Source organism: Cupressus sempervirens, chromosome 7 (assembly GCF_028749045.1).
Source record: "Cupressus sempervirens isolate cs-2001-9-10 chromosome 7, ASM2874904v1, whole genome shotgun sequence".
NCBI classification, from domain to species: Eukaryota; Viridiplantae; Streptophyta; class Pinopsida; order Cupressales; family Cupressaceae; genus Cupressus; species Cupressus sempervirens.
The window spans coordinates 701,355,979-701,378,113 of NC_143124.1; the positions used below are offsets into that span (position 1 = coordinate 701,355,979).

At 34.6% G+C, this 22,135-nt stretch overlaps 1 protein-coding gene across 4 annotated transcripts; it reads right to left on the bottom strand.

Moving 5' to 3' along the window:
* Positions 1-8,380: 8,380 nt before the first annotated feature.
* On the bottom strand, positions 8,381-21,546 carry GAUT7 (galacturonosyltransferase 7). Of its 4 annotated transcripts, none has more exons than XM_089792571.1 (10): positions 20,918-21,546; positions 19,695-19,726; positions 11,826-11,891; positions 11,443-11,553; positions 10,874-10,955; positions 10,693-10,748; positions 10,236-10,540; positions 9,802-10,153; positions 9,133-9,702; positions 8,381-8,931 (listed from the first exon to the last, which is right to left on the bottom strand). In XM_089792571.1, exons 1-10 carry the CDS (start codon positions 21,030-21,032, stop codon positions 8,653-8,655), a joined length of 1,968 nt encoding a protein of 655 aa, XP_089648697.1. In that variant the 5' UTR covers positions 21,033-21,546; the 3' UTR covers positions 8,381-8,652. The 4 variants fall into 4 exon arrangements, with proteins under 4 accessions (XP_089648697.1, XP_089648696.1, XP_089648695.1 ...); XM_089792570.1 differs by having other exon boundaries at positions 10,236-10,543; XM_089792569.1 differs by having other exon boundaries at positions 10,693-10,793.
* Positions 21,547-22,135: the final 589 nt, after the last annotated feature.

Consider the following 22,135-nt stretch of genomic DNA (forward strand, 5'->3'; position numbering starts at 1 on the left):
TTGGTGATGTCATGTTATGACATGGATTGGTTTATGTATACTTGATTTTGGGATTGATCAGTCTTGTTAGGATGATCATATTGGTGGAATCCATGATTATGATCAATGTTTTTCAATACTTGTCAATTGCTTGTTTAAGAACTGATGTATGGTATGTGGTCTTTTGTAATCTTTTGACTTTACTGAGCTTAGGGTAGGTTATATGTATGTTAAGTTTGGAAGTGGTTTGCAATGGAGGTCGAGGCCCAAAGTGACTGCGAAGGTAACCCATTGTAGGTTATTTAATAAGTGATAACATTTCATTAAATGGGTTTAAAATGAATTAACAAGATATTGGTACCACAGAAAGTCACTAAGGGGTCGGAGGATTAAAAGACTAGCCGAGTAACCTTAGAGTTGATTCGTTAGCATGCCTTGTCAATACAAAAGGTTACTAGTGCCGCATAGAGTCACTTGGGGGGCGAAGGATTAAAAGACTAGTCGGGTAACCCTAGAGTTGGTTCGTGCGATGACACTTGCCCACTTGCATAGTAGATTTCCTATGTGTCTGTGTTGCCTCTGGGATTAGTTGATAATTGTGTTTTAGTACCTTTGAGTTAGATTGCTTTCTGGTGATTCCTTGAACCTAGATGTTGGATCTGATTGTTGAGTTTGTTATCCTATTTGGGACTTGAGACTATCTCCTCAGTGCAGTGGGAGTGGACCTTTTTGGGTTTCACGAGGTATGGTGGTAGTGTTTTTTCTTATAGCATTGAGATCCAACCGTTAGATGTCGTTGTTGAATGTGTTTGTGCAAATGTTCATTTCTATCTGTTCTTGTATTTTTATGATGGATGGTTGTACTATTGTATTGTATTTGATTTCATAAGATCTTAAAAGATGATGTAATTTATTTCATGATGTATAGTATTTCAGCGTTTTATACCCTGTAACATGTACAGTGGATGATTGTGCATTCTGTTTATTGCCAAGTGGCATCATATATAATTGTATATTATTTAAATGGATTCATACTGGTATATTATTATTTGATGTGGATTTATTAATAATTAAACTTAAATGTGATTCAACATCATGGGACCCTTAAGAATTGTAATTTGTTTTATGGTATGTGTTTATGTGAATGTTAATTGCTTCCGCTATGTTATAACTATTGTTGTTAAGTTATTATCTTTAATTTATTTATTTAAAAAAATGTTTGAAAAACTTAGTAAAACTTTAGGTTAACTTCTTTTGGGTCACATGGCAGAGCGTTACAATGCTTCTTGATTATTTTGTCACACTACAATTAGTCTTATCAAATTTAACCCAAACTTAATGAGACCAATAAGATAGAAATATTAGTGCCTATTATTCTTAATGATCAAATTGCATAATAACATAAATATCTTCCACACAAAAATTTCAAAAGAAGCTTTACCTTCTATAGAAAAATCACAAAGGACTAACTGATTTGAAGCAATCGGATCCACAACACCAAAGTAGAGAAAATATTGATTTATATTAATTATTCTAAGTCTTTTGTATAATAAATTACTTGCAAAAAGTGGAGTAGAAAATAATATATTTGTGTTGTGATATTATTAAAATTTGAATTCCTTCTTTCTTTACATTTTACATCACATATATATGTGGTTGAATGGTTTTCACATCCCTTTAGGGTGAAAAGGCGTCACCCTTTTAAATACAAATAATCTCAAACCCTAAAGTTACATTTGTTTATGCAATTAACTACTATTTTACAAGTTGCTTAGGCATATCAGAGGTACATTAAGGTTATTTTAGGGTTATGTAGTGGATAAATGGTTTAGAAATTATGTAAATACCCTTTCCGACGATTCATAGTTCATTATTTATGCCCATCATTATATTTATGTTTTGGTTTCGCACTCTTCCACATAGGTAATACATGTCTTACATTTATTGACCTAAATGCATGTTATAACTAGCCTTGTTATATTAAGGTTACTTCAAAATTGGCCAAAAAGATTAGGGTTCCAATAGGTCTCAAACTCTCATATAGTTTTCTCCTCTTGAGATCATGCCATCCCCAAATAATGATATTCTAGCACTAGGAATAGTTGGAACATGCTCTAAATTTGACAAATCAAAAGCTTTTTAGTTTCCTTCTTGGTACTTCAAGTTCATTGTTTATGCCCATCATTACATTTATGTTTTAATTTCACACTCTTCTCCATGTGTAATACATATTACTTCCATTTGTTGCTCCTAAATGTATGTTATAACCAGCCTTTGTATATTAGAGGAACTTCAAAATTTGCCAAAAAAAATTAGGTTTCAAACTCTCATATAGTTTTCTCCTCTTGAGATCATGTCATCCTCAAATAATGTTAGCATCGGGAACAATTGGAACACGCTCTAAATTTGACAAATCAAAAGCTTTTTGGTTTCCTTCTTAAGCAAGTTGGATCAAAATGAATTTTGATGATGCCTCTAAGCGCAACTCAAAAATCTCAAGGATTGGGACCATTCTTAGGGATTCACAAGAGAAGGCTATCAAAGTTTCTTTCAAGCACATATCTCATGCCTCAAACAACATGGCTAAGTTCTCAACACTCATCCTAGGACTATCACTAGCAATTAAATGTGGGGTCTGAAATGTTAGTATCGAAGAGATTCAATGGTGACCAATAGGGCCCTCTCTTTACTCTATTCTAAAATGACAACTAAACTATTTCTTACAACAAGCCCTTGTATTTTTATAAGTATCTACTAATTTTGAGGTCTCACGCTACTATAGAGAAGCCAATAACTTGATTAGCACTTTGTAAAACCAAGCTATATCAACAAATCTAAAATATGTTGAATGGGCCAACTTCCATGTGTAATGATTAAGTTCTTTTATCTTATCCTTCACTTACATCTATCAATTCAGTTGGAGAAATGTGATTGACGGGTTTATCACAATATAGCTTTTTCAAAAAAATACACATGTTGGTAATCAAGCAATGTGTGGATTCTTCTTCAATTGATCAAAACTGTCCAAAATGACCCGTACTTTTGTTCGTCTTCATCTTCCATTTAGTTGTGTGTTTTATGACGGTTATAGTTTTGTTGTCCCTACTCTTACATGTCAATCGCATTGCACCCCTCGAAGGTCTTCACAATGCACCATCTCTTTTTGCTCAATCCCTTGTATGGCTTTCTTTGTGTTTTCACCTAAAACATATGGCCCAACTATTAGTACTCATATCTCTTATACCATCACATATAACTTCATTAGGTGTCATTCAAGGCTTATTATTTGTGGGTGCGAAAAATTCCCCCATCAAATTTTCAAGCTTTTATGAATTTAAATCTAATTTTTTATTGAATACTCGAAGAGGTATATGATGGTTATTAAATCATTTCCAATCTCTCAAGGCTTTGTAGAGCCATTATATACTGAGGGATTTTGATCCCTCTTTGGGAATGCATTTGACGACAAACATTTACGAGAAGTGGACACTTGGTGTTCAATTCTAGAAACCTATTCCATGCGTTACTTGATTGATTTTAAGCCACAACTTCCACAAACATTCCTTCTTTCCACAAAGGAGGGCCCACACCCTATAGAGATTGTGTGCATGGTACAAATTTTAAGTCAACTCCATATGCTCAAGTTCTGCCTAGGATGGTGAGTCTTCTCATCCTCAAGAAGGGAAATTGAAGGAAAAGTTGCTCGTAAAGGTTGAGAAATTTGTTCTCTACACTAGGAAGGGTTTTACTATGTAAATTTATTATGTGCACATTATCATTTGTTATAATAGCATATAGTATAGTACTCTATATTCAAATTGGTGCATATGGCCAATTTTTTTGTTCTATCGGTTTGATTCCACTTGAAGTATCTCCATGTCACATCTGCATAGTTTACAAAATATGTAGATTTCTTCTCCATATGCATTTTCTTCTTCATGTTAATCAAAGTTTAGGCTCTATGCCTTTTATTTTCTGAAAAATAAAACAAAGAAAACAATGGGGCAAGCTATGGTCATTGATTATTCATTAGTCTTGTCTTATGAATAAATCTTAAGCATTAATGAGTGTGTGTGCTTGGATGTTCCATTACATTAATTTTATTTCATGTCTTCCAGACATACACTAAGACGCTCAATTGCAACTAGGGAAAATAATTTTTTCATTATCATATTGAGAATACAAGCAAATGTAATGAATCAATTTCCTTGCACCAAGACATGATATTGTTGCTCTCTCCAATCTTTGAGAACTAAGATTGCACACTTAAACCCTCTATTATCACAATCTTCAACTCCTTTTTTTGTTAGGGCATCATGTGTGACTGACAAAGCGTTCCTTCCCCTTGTTCTCAAGGGTAAAATCAAACTTTCTCACTCATGTCTAGTTTGATCTCTATCCTTTCCCAATATTCCAGTGTCATATTGAGAATACAAGCAAATGTAATGAATCAAATTTCCTTGTGTTAAGGCATGATACTATCGTTCTCTCCAAACTTTGAGAACTAAAATTGCACACTTAAACCCTCTATTATCACAATCTTCCAAACCTTTTTTTGTTAGGGTGTCGTGTAACTGACAGAGTGTTCCTTACCCTTATTCTTGAAGGTAAAATCAAACCTTTCTCACTCGTGTCTAGTCTAATCTCCTTTCACATGCCTCATGTGAGCCTCTTGCTTGTGATGATCACTTCCTATATTTTTCCTACATGTCTTGTCTTTTATCACACCATGTTTTCCTTTTTTCAATGCCATATCCTCCTTACTACCACACACCCAAAACTTAAGGTTTCAAACTTTCCCACTAAACAATAGAATGTTTGACACCAAAAAAGCGAGGACATGAGTTACATTCTTCTATCAAATCAACCATTTATCAAGAAATAAATACACAACTCGAGGTTTTCAACACTCCTACCCAACAAATGAGTATTTGACACCACAATGCAAGGTCATGAAATGTGGTCTTCACTCAAATCAATCACTTCTAACCAAACAAGCATGCAATAAGGTTTTCAACATTCATACCCAACAAATGAGTGTTTGACACCAAAATGCAAAGGCACAAAATGTGATTTTTAATCAAAGCAAACCCTTCTGAAGAAAAAAGCAATTGGAAGGAAAATGTGAAGGCCATAACTATGAAACACAACCACCTACCAAGCATTTCTAAAAGAAAATTCACAAAAGAAAAAATAAAAGGAAAAAGTAATAGCTACTATAAAGCATTTTTTTTCCACAGCAAGTCAATTTGTGACATTGTTATGAAGATCAAGTTGTGTAAAGTTTACGTCAAACTCACTGACCCATATTTCATGATTCTACTGGATGGGTCACCTCTCAATAAGTTTTGGTGCTTCACCTTTGAAGGCATCACCTAAATGCAATAAGTGCAAAGAGTTCCATTCATTCTCATGAGAGATGAGTTCTTATGAACCACTACTTGCAAAACAAGGGTCAATCAATTTGACTAAAAAACTACACAATTCAATCCTAATAACATCATAATTTGAATTTATGTGAAAACCGTCTCCTACTTATTAATTGTTGAGCTTAAGGGCCTTTATAATGAATGGCTCATAAGACAACACATCAAGTTTTGCAAATGGAGTTGCAAGCAAAGTGAGTTAAACCTTGGAGGAAACTTTGTGATTAAGCACACTTGAACTAGGGTAAATCGATATGGGTGACCCCTCGAAAGGTCTTGATGCATCACCGTTGTGAACATTACCTAGATGCAATGAATGCTAAGTATTCCATTCATTCCCATGAGAAAATGGAGACCGCTACTTAAGAAACATGGGTTATGAAATTGACTTTAAAACTATGCAATTAAATCCTAATGTAAATATCATAATGAAGCATATTGCTAAGCAATGCTCCTACATTAGAGGAGTAAATAAGCTTTCCATCAATTGATCAACGAAAGGAAATGCCCGCCAATGGAGCAACTAAGAAAAAGTTTCGATGAAATAATGGTTCAAAAATGATTTAAAAACTTTTATAACAAAACAAAAAATCACCATAGATTTATGTGGTTCACATAATGGCCAAAAATATGTGGAATAAAGATTAACCTAATTTCCACATGTTGCTATAACTAAAGTATTTTACTACGATGGAGCATGTTGCAATATTGCACACCAAAACAAAAAGTGTGTAGAACTATAGTGCCACATCTAAGCAAACAAGAGTAGATCGTTGCTTAAAATGTTTAGGCCTAACAATTGTAATTCCAATATTTATGGCTTGTAATTAAATGGGAGATAAACCAAATGGAAGATAGATTGCATAATATGACATTTGAAAGCCTCAATAAGTGATGCTTTGACGTTTCTAAATAGCCCTTAGAGCATTGCCTATTGGATCATTTTTTACAGGAAAATAATTTTTTCCTGTATTTATCTCAGACCTCTGTTGCAAATAATGACTATACCTCTACAACCAAAGTGAAAAATAAAAGTGTTCCTAAACCCACATATCAAGAATTTGTTTTGATTAAGTAAAAACAGATTTTGAAAGGACCCAAAACCTTGTACAAAGGGACAAAAAAAATATAACAATGAAAGATCTTAATACAACTATTGAACACCACCCGACAAACTAGAGGGACATACCAAAGTTCCCAACAAGAGGGCTAATAGCCCAAAAAACCACAAACCATCAAAATTTACATTTTGGTCCAATTTTTTTAGAACGTAAAGACATATCAAGAACTTGTTAAGAATGCTCCCATGCCACAATTTTATGGTCTACAATTTATTGAATTTCTGCTTAATCAAAATGTATATTTAATCACACACTATCATCATCCACAATGGCAATCATGTCACTAGACTTGTGACAATGCACTAACCACCTTAATTTAAGGACTTACACTTATGCCTAGATAAAGTCGGTTTTGTTACCAAGTAGGTTTTATGGCCATAAATCTAGAACAGTAAGGCAAACTCAAATCCTCCGATTTTGTGTCTTGGTATTTAGAACAATATGACTAATATATGGTAAACTTCAATGCCACACAACATCGATGAAACTGGGGGGCAGAATGAAAAGTAGAATAAGATTACAACCACCCCTTGATTTAATGGTTCCAGGTCAGACTGTGTTTTCTGTGCATTAAGGTCATGTGACCTTGAGGTTTGTAAAACAAAATTATGGCCATCAGTCTAAAACAGTTGTGCAAACTTGAGTTCTTTGATTTTGTGTCGATGTTTTCAACAATATGACAAATATGTGGTAAACTTTGATGCCCTGGAACATCAATGAAACTGGTAAGCAGAATGAAAAGTAAAGAAAAATTACAACAATCTGTTGATTTAAAGGATCCAGGTCAAACTGTGTTTTCTGTGCATTAAGGTCCTCTGACCTCAGGTTTGTAAAACTAAATTATGGCCATCAATCTAGAACAATTAAGCAAACTCAAATCATTTGATTTTGTATGGTATTTTAAACAATATGAAAAATGTGGTAAACTTTGATGCCATAGAACATCGATGAAACTGGTAAGCTGAGTGAAAAGTAGACTAGACTACAACAATCCCTTGATTTAAAGATTCCAGGTAAAATTGTGTTTTCTGTTCATTAAGCTCATGTGAACTCTTGGGACCCCATCCGTAACACAAGTGGTTGAGGCAATACAGATATGGTTGATTTAATAAGTTTGTAAATGTTCTACTTGCCTCCTACATGTGTAATCCACATCAGAAGTGGGCACTCCATAGAAAACACAGCAAATTATTTAATTTCAATTCTTCTAACATTTCAAACATAATGACCATGAGTAAAATTTGGGGGCCCCTGGCAAAAGCAACGTCAAAAGCAAAAATAAAAACAACCAGATGACCTCCCAAGGGGCAGTCTACATTCTATGGGAGTGACTTCAAATTTAGGAGTTCATACATCTGCACTTGACTCCATTCTATAGAAATGTCATTGAGGTCCAATGAGAATCATCAAATAGTCCATTTGAGATCTCTTGTGAAAGAAATATCCAATTCAGTGTTAATCCTGAATTTCTGCAATTAGTACGAGTGAAGTCATGTTTTCATAGCTTTCTATTTAATGGGGAATCTGTTAGCATAATTCTTTACTCTCATTCAAATATAACTTCAGACAGAAATCAATCTCCTTTGGAACATTACTCAGTAGCTCTGCCACATAAGCAGTCTTGATGGTTATCTTGAATGTTCATAAGAAACTAGACCATGCTAGATGAACTTTAAATACACAATCCAGTTGCCCTCTAGTCCTCTACACTGTTCTGGATAGAAAACGAATCAAATAATTAACATAAGTAGGCCTTAAGGCATTCAAACTTTGTTCTTCCTCTTTGCTGTCAAACTTACTTTAAGCACTAGAATGTAGTTAACAAAACAAACATACAGGATAAAAGACGCATAATTCAAAAATCATACCTGGAGCCTGCAAGAGCACAGTTCTACATTGGAGAAGCTTCCAGCATTGGAAGCCCCTAATAAATGATTTTACACTATTGAATAAAAGAATAATTTTCTTTCAAGGGTCTAGCCCACAAGCAGATATGTTCATCCGATGCTTGCCTCCAATTAGGCATTCGCAAAACCAATGTGGCATATGCAAAAGCATCACTCACCGCTATGCCTGAACAAATTTTCATCTCCTCTTGAGATGCACTGTGTACACATGATGGTACATTATCTGTTAACATTACAATCTAGCATGAAGTGATCATCTCGTTTTAAGTACTTGGCCCAATAGGACTTATACCTTTTTATCCCTATCTCTAACCAAGGCTTCAAGGCACCATTATAATGCAAAACAGCAGAGCTTTTAATGTCATGTTGATCAATTCCATAGTTATGACCCAAACCAACTGAAAGCCAAGATTTATCCAAATTGTATGTCATATTATAGAATGTAGTCAAACTGGCTGGTAATGCTCCAAGCCTCCATGGAACTTTGTATCGGCTTTGCTGTGAAATCAAGAACAGAATCTCAGTAGTAAGAACATGGCAATTTCTGTATTTTAACCATACTATTATAATAGATAAACATGCATAAAGATGTTTCCTGATAATCTAACCATGGTTTCAAAAGCAGACCAACATTAGAAATTCTTATGCTTGTTCAGATGCTTCTGGCGAAGATCTCATTCAAAAATAAGGAGAATTTACCAGCTTTAGCCATCTCTTGTAAAGTCTTGTCAAATCTTGCTTTCTCCACTGTTGCAGATCAAGAATATTCATTCCAGACATCCATGTACATTGATTTCCATCAAAACCAGTCGCAAATAATTTTGAGCTATTGAGGTATTTCCTCAAGTGATGAAACCTCACTTCACAATCCTCCACTGCACCATTTACTTTTCCTTGCAAATCAATACTCCAAAGAGGTGTCAAATCCTTTTGCACAACTACATCTTCATCCAAAAGAAGCACCTTGTCTAAACTAGGTAAAATTTCAGGAAGCCAAAAATGAGGATGATTGAAGGTAGACAAATAATTAATCTTCCTGTTTGAAATAGAAGGATCACTAGTTTTTTTAGTGTAGCTTTCAACTGCAACACGAAACTCTTCTGATGATATAGAAGCTATCATAGAGTTGCTGGAATGAAAAAGGTTTAAATCATCAAGTTTCTGAACATGGACAGTTGAGCTGCGATAGGTGTTCTCCAGAAACCAAAACTTCATTGAAATGTAATTTTGTCTATCTGTTATGATATGAAACACATGCTTCTCTGGTTCCTGCAATGTATGACAAAAGAAGGAATTAAACCTATATAGTAAGAGCTATAACAACAACAGTCATATCATTTATTGCTCTTATTGATCATAGAGTCATACCTTTGCATTAATAATAGTTGAATTAATGACCACAGATGCTGCAAGGATATTAGTAGAATAAATGGCATAATGATAGAGACTCAAATCTTGCAAATTCTTGCTCAAGGGTGGCTCAAAACTGCCTTCATAAGTTCGAAAATATTCAACAGTCAATCTCATTGAGAGACAATGATGACTTTTAGGCATTGTTTGGACCGCTAGCTGATAGAGAAAGACACTTTGTTTTCTGTGGAAGTGGGCTTCATCCTCAGTAAGATCAAGGATTTGTCCCAACTTTTTAACAACATTATTACAATCAAGTGGGTAATTTCTTGCAAGAACAACTTCCATGGTCTTTTTCTTCTTCTGTGCACTACACAAAGAACACAACTTCAAATCACAACGGATTCAAATACAAGCAATTCTATTAAATGTTTCTTTTCATAAGCACTTACCCTTCTGGAAGATCAGCATCTGCAGTTGCCTCACTTAGCATATGTTCAATGCTCTGGATGTGCTGCTTGAGCTCATGTTGGATCTTCTCACGATTGCGGTGTTTGACAATACTTGGATAATAAGCCCTTGCAAGGAACAGTTGATTTTTTAACACTTTAACCAAAGAATCACCCATTTCTTCTCTATGCTCAGTGCTCCACTTGCAGTAACTTCCCAGAGCAACTTCACAATCTTTGTCCATGTCATCAGAGAAGCCATTGCCATTGATGTTTGTTTTAACATTACTCTCAGCTGAATTTTCACTCTGCTGAATTTTAAACAGTAGAGAGTTTTGGTAAAGTAAGGAAAATAATACATACAACAATCTCACATGAGATTGTGTAAATTAGAACAAGTCGAGACTCAAAAGAGAATTTTATAAAAAGCTTTTGAGACTACAGTACTACAGACTCTTACCTTCATTTCTACAGTGCTGTCTGGAAATGAAGAAGCATCGAATTTCTCTGGCAATCCTGCATTTTTTGCAGAATGCCAACTGAAATTCAGAACATCTGATCCTGTAAAGAAAAATAACTTATCTCAAAATTTTGGTGCTTTCCAAAATCTTGTCAAAGCTTACAGAATCTTACGTGTGTACCTCCTGAGATTGGATGCCTATTCAGCAATTTATCCAGGCTGTCTTTAAGTCCAGAATCTTTGGTAATTTTACCAGCCTTTATCTGGAAACCAAAAATCAAAACCACTAATTAGAATACATAATAATCACAGACACAATCATGAAAGAAAGTTACCATATTCCAAAAGCTATACTAATAGAATAAATAATAGAAGAAACAACAGCAGATCTGCATAATATGAGAAAAATAAAAGTACACTGGATTCTTAGACCAAGCCACTTAAGGGAGAAACCTTCAAGTGTCTTACAACAAGAACAGAATTTGCAGTATGATGGTTTTAAAACTACTCACAAACTACTATATATGTCATCGGGTAATAGTGATCCTTAATCCCAAAAAGGCCAACTACCAACACAGTTATTGAATCAAGGAACTAATAAATATGTCAGGGATTCTGCATGCTCAGGTTGTCCATCACATATCCAAATACATCCAATAGATTTAGACCATAACAAATCAATCATAAAAGTAAGGAGAAAGCTTCCTTTAAAGCCGTGAACTTGGAAAATCTTGAAATACTTGTGCTTACATCAGATGCAGAGAAATTTGAAAACTTTGTTACAACTCCACCATTGGAAATTTTTAACTGTGATGATTGTGATTTGTTGGGAAAACCAGCTACCTGACTAGAACTATGTCTCTGCAAAACAAAGACAACAAAAACGCTGCATCAATCATAAACGTGAAGCGGGGCAAAATGTAAAACAACCTAAAATCAAAATTTCAGAGGGAAAATAAACAAATAGATGTATTATGAAAAAATATAGTTATTCCAGTTAACCCTATGCTATAGCAGATGCAGGATTGTGGTCCACTTAAAACTGCCCGCAATGCCTCATAAAACATTCCAACAAGCAGTTTGCAAAATAAACCTAAACATATCAAGACTCGGCTAGGTGTAGCCATCCATACCACTGCTTCCAGCGAAGAATTGTCATGTTCAAGCATACTATGAAGCCTGGAATCCTCTGTCTGGTTCTGGACACAACGCAAAACATAAGAATAGTACATCTCAAATCTTCTGTGACATCACTGCAAAACTTGAAAATACTGGATTTCAAAATAAGAACACTAGTAGAAACCATTCCATTCCTCCAATTGGAAACTACTTCAAAGAGATTGAATCATATATATCACTTTCTGTGACTTCTTTTGGAAATACGTGAAGGTTATACTAACAATTTGACTAGAGAAAAGAAAAGCGAATCAAAAAAATTAAGGAATTTATTTAGAAAGAGGTTTAAGAGAAATATGATTGGATATCTATATAGCAATGAGATCAATTAGCATTAGGATTTGGTATGAGAGCCAATAAAGACTACTTGTCCACATACTGCAATTCTAATTCCTATATGTTACAAACTGGCTATGTAAGACATGATTGTAAACAAGCATCTTCTTGTGCAAATATATCTCCAAAAGAAGACACGTGCCTTGGCCAGTGTCCTAGAACAGGCAATACTTACCTATATAATACATACAAGGTCACTCATACCAACTCTTGTGCAACTTGTAACAGAATTTCTTCCTGGCATCAGCTTGTGTTATAAATTTATTATTGTGAGAGTAACACATCTATTCCTGGCAGGAAAGAAGAAAAGATATGACACACAGGTAGCAGCCATGGCAATGGATCAAATACATTAATGTCTGAATTTTAATGTGATCTGAATTCCATACCCTCATTTACATCAAAAAGCCTAGGTGATCCACACAAACCAACGATATGACACAGATGAAGTAGCATAAGGTTCAATTTTTGTGTTATGTGGGCTAATATGATGATGCCTCTGAATACAAATAACCATCCTAAAATAAAAATTCTAATATGATGATGCCTCTGGTGTGGGGCATGATCACCACACAAGAACATTCTGGAAATGGAAGTGTATGTTTTTATGGCAAAATCAACCCTGATTCCTGAGCTCTTTGGTAGGGTTGCAAGCTGGAAGAGAACTTTCCAAAACACATCAACATCATGAGTAACGTGTAATCCTGAATGATATTTGGCATTTGCCAAATACAAAAAAAAACATGCTTGTATTGCTATTAGATCAAGTAGAGGAAAGTCTGTTATCCCAATGATTTGAATTGTGCACATGTTATAAACAAAATTTATGTTTTTTGAATTTTAAAGGAGCTATGCTAGTATTATAATTTGATATTTTATTCATCACCAATGAAGAGAACTTGTAAGAGAGGGAGAATATTGAGATCAATGAGGCATGATAGTGTGTCAACTGGTGTGTTTAATGGAATCTTAAGTTATAATAATATTATTCCATGATTATATGATATTTGTTTAGATGTGAAAATCCTTCCAAAGTTTAGAACTAATTGTTTGCTTGTGACAAAAGGGGGCATGTGCCATGAGGAATAACAAGCATAATAACCAATTAGTCTATGGTAATGAAGCATATGATAATGGAACATTAAATTAAGTAAGAATCCAAACACAAACACAAACCTAAATCCAGATAAATGAAGACAAATTACACAAGCTACATGCAAACAAACAATTATGCAAGATGCAAACATCAACTACATTCAAATAGATGTATACAAAACATTGTACCCGAATATATAGGCCTTTGAGATCCATAAGTCAAAGAGATACTGTCTAGAGGCCATGTGTTTAGCTCTCAATCCCTCCCAATCAAGAGAGAAGTTAACTCACTTTAACTACTAAAAGGCAAAGTGTTGAATTGTGCAACAATGTATCACCCAACTCAATTTGACTAAGACAAAGATGGTCTTAACTAAATAGAAGCAGAACCTAACTAATATCAATTAAAGTGCAATGAGGTAAAGGCAACACTTATATATCTCAAATGAAGGTAAATACATGTCCTTATTAGCTGTTTAAATGAAGAACTAATTATTCCTAATATCATAGGTGTTAGCAAACAGGGGAACATAGACTAAACTGTCATGCCGATGCTCTTTAGTGTTGCACCTATATCCCAATTTAAGGATAAGAAGAGAATTGGAGCTTGTGAGGTGCATAACAGATCAGTGTAGTGGAGTACAGAAAAAATAAATCAAATGATATAAACATATCTATTCACATTACTTTCTGGTATACAATCATTAATATCTAACTTTATGTATTATACAATAATCTCAATTACATATCATATTGTCCTCATATCTCTTCCCTCTGTCTTCTCTGGTGTTTCTTTCTTCTACTATGCATTCCCTACATTGTTGCTCTATCTCTCTTATCTACTTATACATGCATTACATGAGTGTGCATTGTTCAGCACAGGAGCGTGTCCCTCTTCCTTCGATGCCACTTCCTTCTTGCTGCAAGTCAGTTGTATGCGCTGCATTCAATTTGCAGTGACCGTATCTTCATGAAAACTTCTTTGGGTGTGTACCTCGTGCTGCTAGCATTTGACACTCCTATGGATTTTCATCATTGGCCTCCATTAAGCCATCCTTTTGGACTTTTAGCCTAATGGGAGTGCCACAACTATGTAATCAAGCACTAAACTTATTAATAGGTGCAATATTGCACCAATAGGCCCAAAAATCCAACAGTTTAGACAAAAGGTGTACCTATCTACATGAAAAGTGTTTGAAGAGGTAAAACACAACCAAACTAGAAGGGACAAACAAAAGAATTACTAAACTTGAAAGAGTTGGCAAATTTGGAGCTGACACAAAAAAATGCAGCCAAATATAGATGTCAACTAGATAAATTTAGGTCTCCAAATCTAGAGAATACACCAGATATACTGGAATACTACAAATTTAGTGAACCTGTTCATTTTTCCACCAAATTTTGGATAGTTTGTTGTTTCTAAAGAAAGTCCATTGTCCATAGAAGGTAAAAAAGCCATGCAGATCCTCATATAAGCGGGTTACTGAAATGGTTGTAAATGCCATGTAGACAATGGCTGAAGAACAACAAGGGCAGCTCCAACAAATAAATTTGTGGCTCTTAGTAGTTGCAACCCTAACAATAGATCTTGGGCCTATGAAAACGGACACATACATTGTATAGTTTGTGCATTTTTCAGATGTCCCCCTTTTTATTTTAATTTATACTGTGAAAAAATCCTGTAAAAGAATATAGACAACTCGTACCTTAGAGAACAATAGCAATTCGTATACAAATCTTGCACAAAACTATATCTGCAAAATAGAGGCTTTAAAAACTTGCCTCCAATTACCTTACTCCAACATCAATTATTTTATAGTCGATTGAAGACAATGGCACAATCTTTTTTGAGCTATAAGATACACTGAAAATTGATCACTTGACCAGATTCAATCTGAAACCCCAAACCCTAAAGAGATTTGAAATGGCTCCAAACACCAATTAGTCTCTAATACCATGTGAGACTCAATGAGAAACAAAATGCAAAACCTAGATCTAACAGAATGAAGACAAGCTACATGCAAACAACAAATGTAGAATGTAAATATCAACTATATTCTAATATCAAAGATATAACACAAAACATCATAACGAATGAATAAGCCTCTAGGATGCACGGATCAAGGAGATGGCGTCCTTAGTCATGAGTTTAACTCTCAAACAGGAGGTGAGTTAGCTCGGTAAAACCAAATGGTCAAGAGCTGAGCTGCCAAACAGTAAATCATTTAACTCAATCTAATAAAGATAGAGGTGACCTCAACTTAACAGAGGTAGCACCTTACTACTGTTAACCAAGAAGTGATGAAGCACTAGCGGCATTTGTGTAACACAAATCAGTGTGTGTGTCTGTGTCTGTGTCTGTGTCTGTGTCTGTGTCTGTGTGCATGTGTATTAGCTACATACACACAGTCTATCGTGTTCTAAAGTTGAGATGAGATCTGTATGACTTTAGTTTTTATCTACTCGGGATCTTACTAATGTTTTCTTTACTGTTATGCATAAATCAGAGCAGCAAAACATGGTAGTCATTATTTACACTACATTTATTTGTTCTCCAAGGATGAAAATGATTTCCAAACAGGAGGGTACAGGAGGGCGCCTGTGGTAGCATGTATTACAGAAATATATTGATTCTGATCTATAATGGTCTTTTATGCAGAGTTAAGAATATATATATATATATATATGAAGTATATAGAGAATGAAAACTCTATTTTTCAATATTGACATGGATTGTTTTCATTATCACACATTCGTGTGACATGAAAACATTCTTCAGTGGGATAAATGATGAATGATACACTTTGTTTTGTTTCACAGGATATACATGATGAATAATTGTCTGTTTTGATCAATGCCATTGTTTAACTGGACTCTAATCATAATCAAGAGGTTCAAAGTCAGTGTTTCACTGTCTAACTAGGCTATAGTTGTTCCTTTTGTCATTTGTATTTCAATATTGGCAAAATCAAGGTAGAACTTGAATGATAAAATTGGTGATTGAACTGATGAAAGCTTATTCTGAAAATGAGCAAATTGATAGAGCTCTTGAAGGTGGCATGGCATTGAGACTGGATATATCAAGTTTGTTCAACCAAGTTAAAATAAAACAGATTAGAATGTACCTCGGATATACCTGGTCATGTTTCATGTGGACAAATTCTGGATATCATGCAACTTTTGCAATGCATTACCTCTTAAACTATGATAGATCCTGAGATTCCCAAATATTTATAATTCCGATGAGATCTCATACATAATTGCTAAAGAAAAGTGTTTCATCGGAAAACAATGTTTCTCCAAGTTTTGAAAGTGCAGGGAAATGTTTTGGGGATGGCAAAAAGTTCCATAGTTTGCAGACTCGGACTCAGAGAGCACTTAGCAAGCCCAAAAGTTTCAACTCGGCAAAATCTCGGAGAAAACTTGGCTACTTCGAAAAAACTAAAAATTATGATCTCTTTAAGAAACAATATTTTTTTGTAAAATCCAATTACAAAATGTATTGAATTAAAAATTGACATCTTGAAAGACAAAATGCATGGTTTTATATCAAAAACAGCATGTGGAAAAAATGTTTTAACCAGCGTTTTGCCTAAATCAATATTTTACCCATGGTTATTTGTGCCAAAAAAATGCAAGAGCTAAACTTGCGAGTACTCGCTCAACAAAAAAATAGAGAGTACTATATGACTCGGGGAGTACTCAGAGGGTTTGCACACTAGAGCAAAGTTGACAAACACAACTCCCAATTTTGCGAAGGCAGAGGAGCCAGCTATTATACACACACATACAAATAGATCAAAATACCTAAAATAACACAAAAGAAACTATGGGAAAATGAGAATTTTAAGTATAATAACAATTCACTGATTCTAAAATCTATCTGATCACTGATAAATTTATAATATGAAATATGATTTAAATTTAGAGATAAAGGAAAACAAAAAGAAATATCGGATCATATAATAATATAGTAAATAGGCAAATTGAGCAACAAGCTTAGAAATGTCTTGGAAACAGCATCCTCTCTCTTGTTTTCTCTTTTCCTATTTTCCACTTCCCTTTTGGCGAATGCAAAACTACAATGCATGCAGGTTTTAGAGGTATTTTTTTAAAATTGACAAACCTTGGTTATCCTCTCCTGTAGGGGTTTAATTGCTTAGAAAGTTCTTTTACTTTTTTAACTGTTTATCATGCATTTGATGTTGGGGTGCCCTAAGGTCTCAAGGACAAGTAGGGGTGATTGGAACACCTAGGAAATGCTGGTTAGTCACCAAAACCACCACAAGAAGGGGAATAGATAAAATATATATCCTCAAGATCCCCAAGTAGCTATTTCAGACATATGGGAGATTACTTAAATTCAGGGTGGTGTGCATTTCGAACATTGTTGAGCATATTGTTAGGATTTATGAGAAAAGCAACTATATTGATTTATAAAGGAGCAAGTTTTATATAAGAAATGAAATTAATATCAAGTTATTTAAATGATGTGGCAGGTAAATCTAGCTTTAGACTACTTCAATAAGTATTGAATGCATATTGTATGACACTTAGGGATACCCATCTTGTTGATAATGGGGAAATTTAACAATAAATCATGTCTAAAACATGGATGATGAATCGTGTCTAGTATTTTGGACCTTCTGGCATGACTAGTTTCTATGCTAGATATAATTTTATGTTATTCAGACATGTCAACCGGCCAAATAAGAGCCATCCATGCATGGAAACATCCTGGGGACACACAGATGGGTTGGAAACATCTCTGCTCCCCAAAAAAATCTACTAAGTGAAAACAAGAAGCATCTCCGCTCGCCCCAAAAACCTACTGAGTAAAATCAGGAAACATCCCGAGGATGTCTGAGCATATGCAGGAAACTCTTACGGACAGCTAGCCATCCCCTATGGCCCCGCAACAATATGTTTCTTTTCAAAAGAAAAAAAACAAATCAAAGAACTTTAATTTTTAACTGATATTTGTTGGCATTTTCAATGTTTTTGCCCAATTGTGTGGCTGGTATAGCAATTTTATAGATTCTCTTATGGTGAGACAAGGTTGCTACATCTTGGTTAAAAAACTTCAGTTGGTTTGTTTCTTCATCATAACTTTTGCTGTCTACCCTATATGTACAGGTACATTACCTGTCATACTGTGTAGCAAATGCACCAACTGGTACTGCTACAATGCTAGAATGGGCGAGCAGGTATGTGATGTAAATGCACATTTTTTTGGGAAAGTGTGCATGAATTTCTGTATTATTACATTCACATTTAATGATCAATCTAGCCAATATATTCTAATAGAAGCATGACCGAGAGATAACTAATGAGAGTACCCATGTTTCTGATTGTAAAAGTACTTAATCCTGGAGGGGTTATATGCTGATATGAATATAGTTTAATGAAATTTATACTTCTATATTTCAATATGAAATCTTGTTACAAGCTTTGCTCAACTGTTGCCCAGTTTGCTACAGATTAGATACGGGATCCCTTTGGGAGGATGCATCACTTGAATGTGTCATGCTACAATTGGACAATAAATTTATGTCATGCATGTGCATTTTAATGAAAAAACCTAATGCTATGTGTTAAGATTCCACAATGTATATGATGATTGTCTTAATCAATGCTATAATACAAATATTTAAAATTTTCTATATTTTTAAAACTTTCCAAATATTTTGAATAATAATCCCCTTAATGTCCGTGGGAAATGGCTCCTTCCCATCCTGTCCCCAAAACAAATCTCCCCATTGCCTGTCGTTTCCAGTTCCTGTGCTGGAGAGTTGGGTGACATAGATATATATTTGTAGGCTTGTTGTAGATAGTTCAGTTTAGCATTTATTAAGTATTCATTTATCTTGAGTGAGAACAGAATTGTCTAGAGAAGGAAAATTGCATAAAGAAGGAGGAGAATGTTATATGACAAAATTGCAATGGAGTAATTTATTGAATATTAATTAGAAGAGAGATTGTAACTATTAAAATTACTATCTTATGATTTCTAGTTTTCTTTCTATATCTATCATATTGGATTGTTTTGTCTAAACTGTAATAACACACACACATATACATATAGTTAAGTGAGGTTGAAAACATTTTTTTAACTCACCATTTTGAAAAGGTGAAAAAGGTGTTTGAATGGACAAGGTGTGACATAGGAAAGAAGTAGCTACTACAAATCTAAATAGATACCAGAAAAGTAAATAACATATAATGGCACTTATTAGATAGAAAGCGTCAAGAGTAATATGACCAGATTTTTTATATACATATGGTTGTAAATAATGTTATATTTGCATTCAACATTAGAACTCGAAATGCAAAACATGAGCAAACAACAAAAAGGCTGTGCATCAATCAATATTCAACAATGGAAATGGTCTTACCACTGTTGAGGGGCCTTCGTCAGTGATATAACCTGCAAAAGAAGCATAGAAATCCACAAAATTAGATAAAACCAAAATGTTTTCCTTAAGAAATAAGAAAAAAATCGAAGAAATTCACAGAGAGATCAAACTGCAAAGAAAAGTAAATGAGAAAACATCTGAAACACCAAAAGATGGAATTTGACGAAGAAAAGCTTGCAATTAAAGCATGTACAACTGACAATAAACCTACCAACCAGAAACGTTTCTCACTTATCACCAAAAAACAAAACTTAAAAACTATATTACGCTTCCTTTGGAAATAGCAATCCTCTTTCAAGTGTATTCATCAGAACCTCCGTTTTGTGACATGCTTGTGTCATAATTGTCATCGAGAAGAACATTCCTGGGTTACTACCACAGCAGGACTGGAATTGGAAGGAAATTCAAATTGAGACTTCTAATTCTCTCTCATATTTCCTATTGATTCTTTAGAGCTTCAATACAGAGCGCAAATGGGAGTCCACAGAGGACCATATTAAGCTAAAGCAGTCGCATTGACAGTATATGTAAAACGACTATAGAATTGCATTCGCAGGTAAATAAACCAGATGCGTATTTAGAGTGTTTATCAAGCAAGTACAGTAGTCCAATGTGGCCAATAACAGGACCACCTTGTGAACTGCGGCATATTAAGGACTTGTTGAAATCCAGATTCTCCCCAACATTACAGCAAAGATTCGTTGAAACCAACTCCTACACCACATTAACACTGAGGCACTTGAAGGCGAAAAAATAATAATGATAAATTCAGTAAACCCTTTCTCTTGCGTTTTTTCTAAATCTTGATCCGAAACGCTCTGACATTGAATCTGCCCTAAGAATGTATCTGTCCTCAAAACGTCGTGTACATGTCAAATCACTAAAATCGGCTTGCTAAAGAATGGATCGAGCCAAACTTGGGAAATCATTAAGAGTTCTTAACCTTTTGCTTCTGCTAAGCAAGATCTCATACAATCTAAAAGTGCCCATAAAGCACAAGTAATCTAGAAATGCCCGTTGTCTCAGCATACCCAAAACAGAAGAAGTGGATACAATCTGGTGAAGCAAAGCGCACCAAAAAAACTAGCAAATGGGTATTGATTGCACTTCAATAAGATCCCATAAGGGGCAATGCCACAATGTCTTATCATTATCTACTAGATTCATTGATCTCGCATTAGAGATGTTGATGTTTGACTTACCGGTTTGGAATCCTCCATAAAGTTCAAGCAAGAAGACCAATGGGACGAGCATGGACAACAGAACCAAAAAAACGACTGCAACTCCATATCTCCTCCATCCCTTCTTCAGAGACATGACTCTCGGCCTGCTCTTCCACTGAAAAAGTAAGGAATAAGAGAGTAAAACTTCAGATGTCAATCACAATGTCGGCCTTAATTGCAGCATTGGATCTGGGGATCCTTTGAATTACATGAGGTTTTTCCTTTCCCCCGTGTGTCCCTTCTGAGGCGTTTAGCAATGACCCGAAGCACCAAAACTCAGGAGTTATAAATTGCCACAAATCTTCTCGTCTTTGCGACAGACCAAAGCAAATAAGAAAACATAGTAATAAAGAATTACTAGTTTTGAATCTGGTTCTCAGGACCTACAGATTAATGCCGTTTTGGCCGACAATGTGAGCAGAGAACGGGTGCGCTTCCTACTAATCAATGTCGCTCGTATTTTCCGGAGTCTCAAACGATGCACTAGGCCTTACAATGACATACAACGCCCCTCTCTACTCCACTCCACTCCTCTATAGCTTGAGAGCCTTCCTCGTCCCCATCACAAACTCAAGGTCCATGTTACCGATTACCTATTGTTGCAAAAATGATGGGACAATTTCGTTTCCTACCATTTTTAATAAAATATTTCTTTTAAGTCTTGGTCCCTCCTATACAGTTCATATTAAATGTGTGAGCAGCTTAATTTGTATACCTTATGGTTAGCTTTTTTTCTTTTTTTCTTTTTAATAAATTGGGTTGATTTTTAAGGGGTGCCATTAAAATATTAAAAAAATCTAAAATAGATTAGAAAAAATTAGTTTTTTTTCGGAAAAATTTAGAAAAAATAAGTTTGACTTTTTTTTATTTTATAGTTCTTTAGTACATTTTGTATGGAGATTAGTCAACACACTCTCTAATTAAAAGGTATTTATTTAAGGTACAATTATATGTTCTCACATTTTTCTAAGATTTAGGAAAAATAAGTTTGACTTTTTTCTTGTTTGGTACATTTTGTGTGGAATTAGCCCATATAAACATTAAGAGGTTTTTTTTTTTCGGAGGTACACTTATATGATCTTTCATGTTGAGACTTTACACTAAGCATGCTCCTTTAGAACTATTTAACTTGGTTGATAGATTAAGAATCTATTGAGTAAAATATATTATTTTTTCAACATTGAATATTTGTTATAA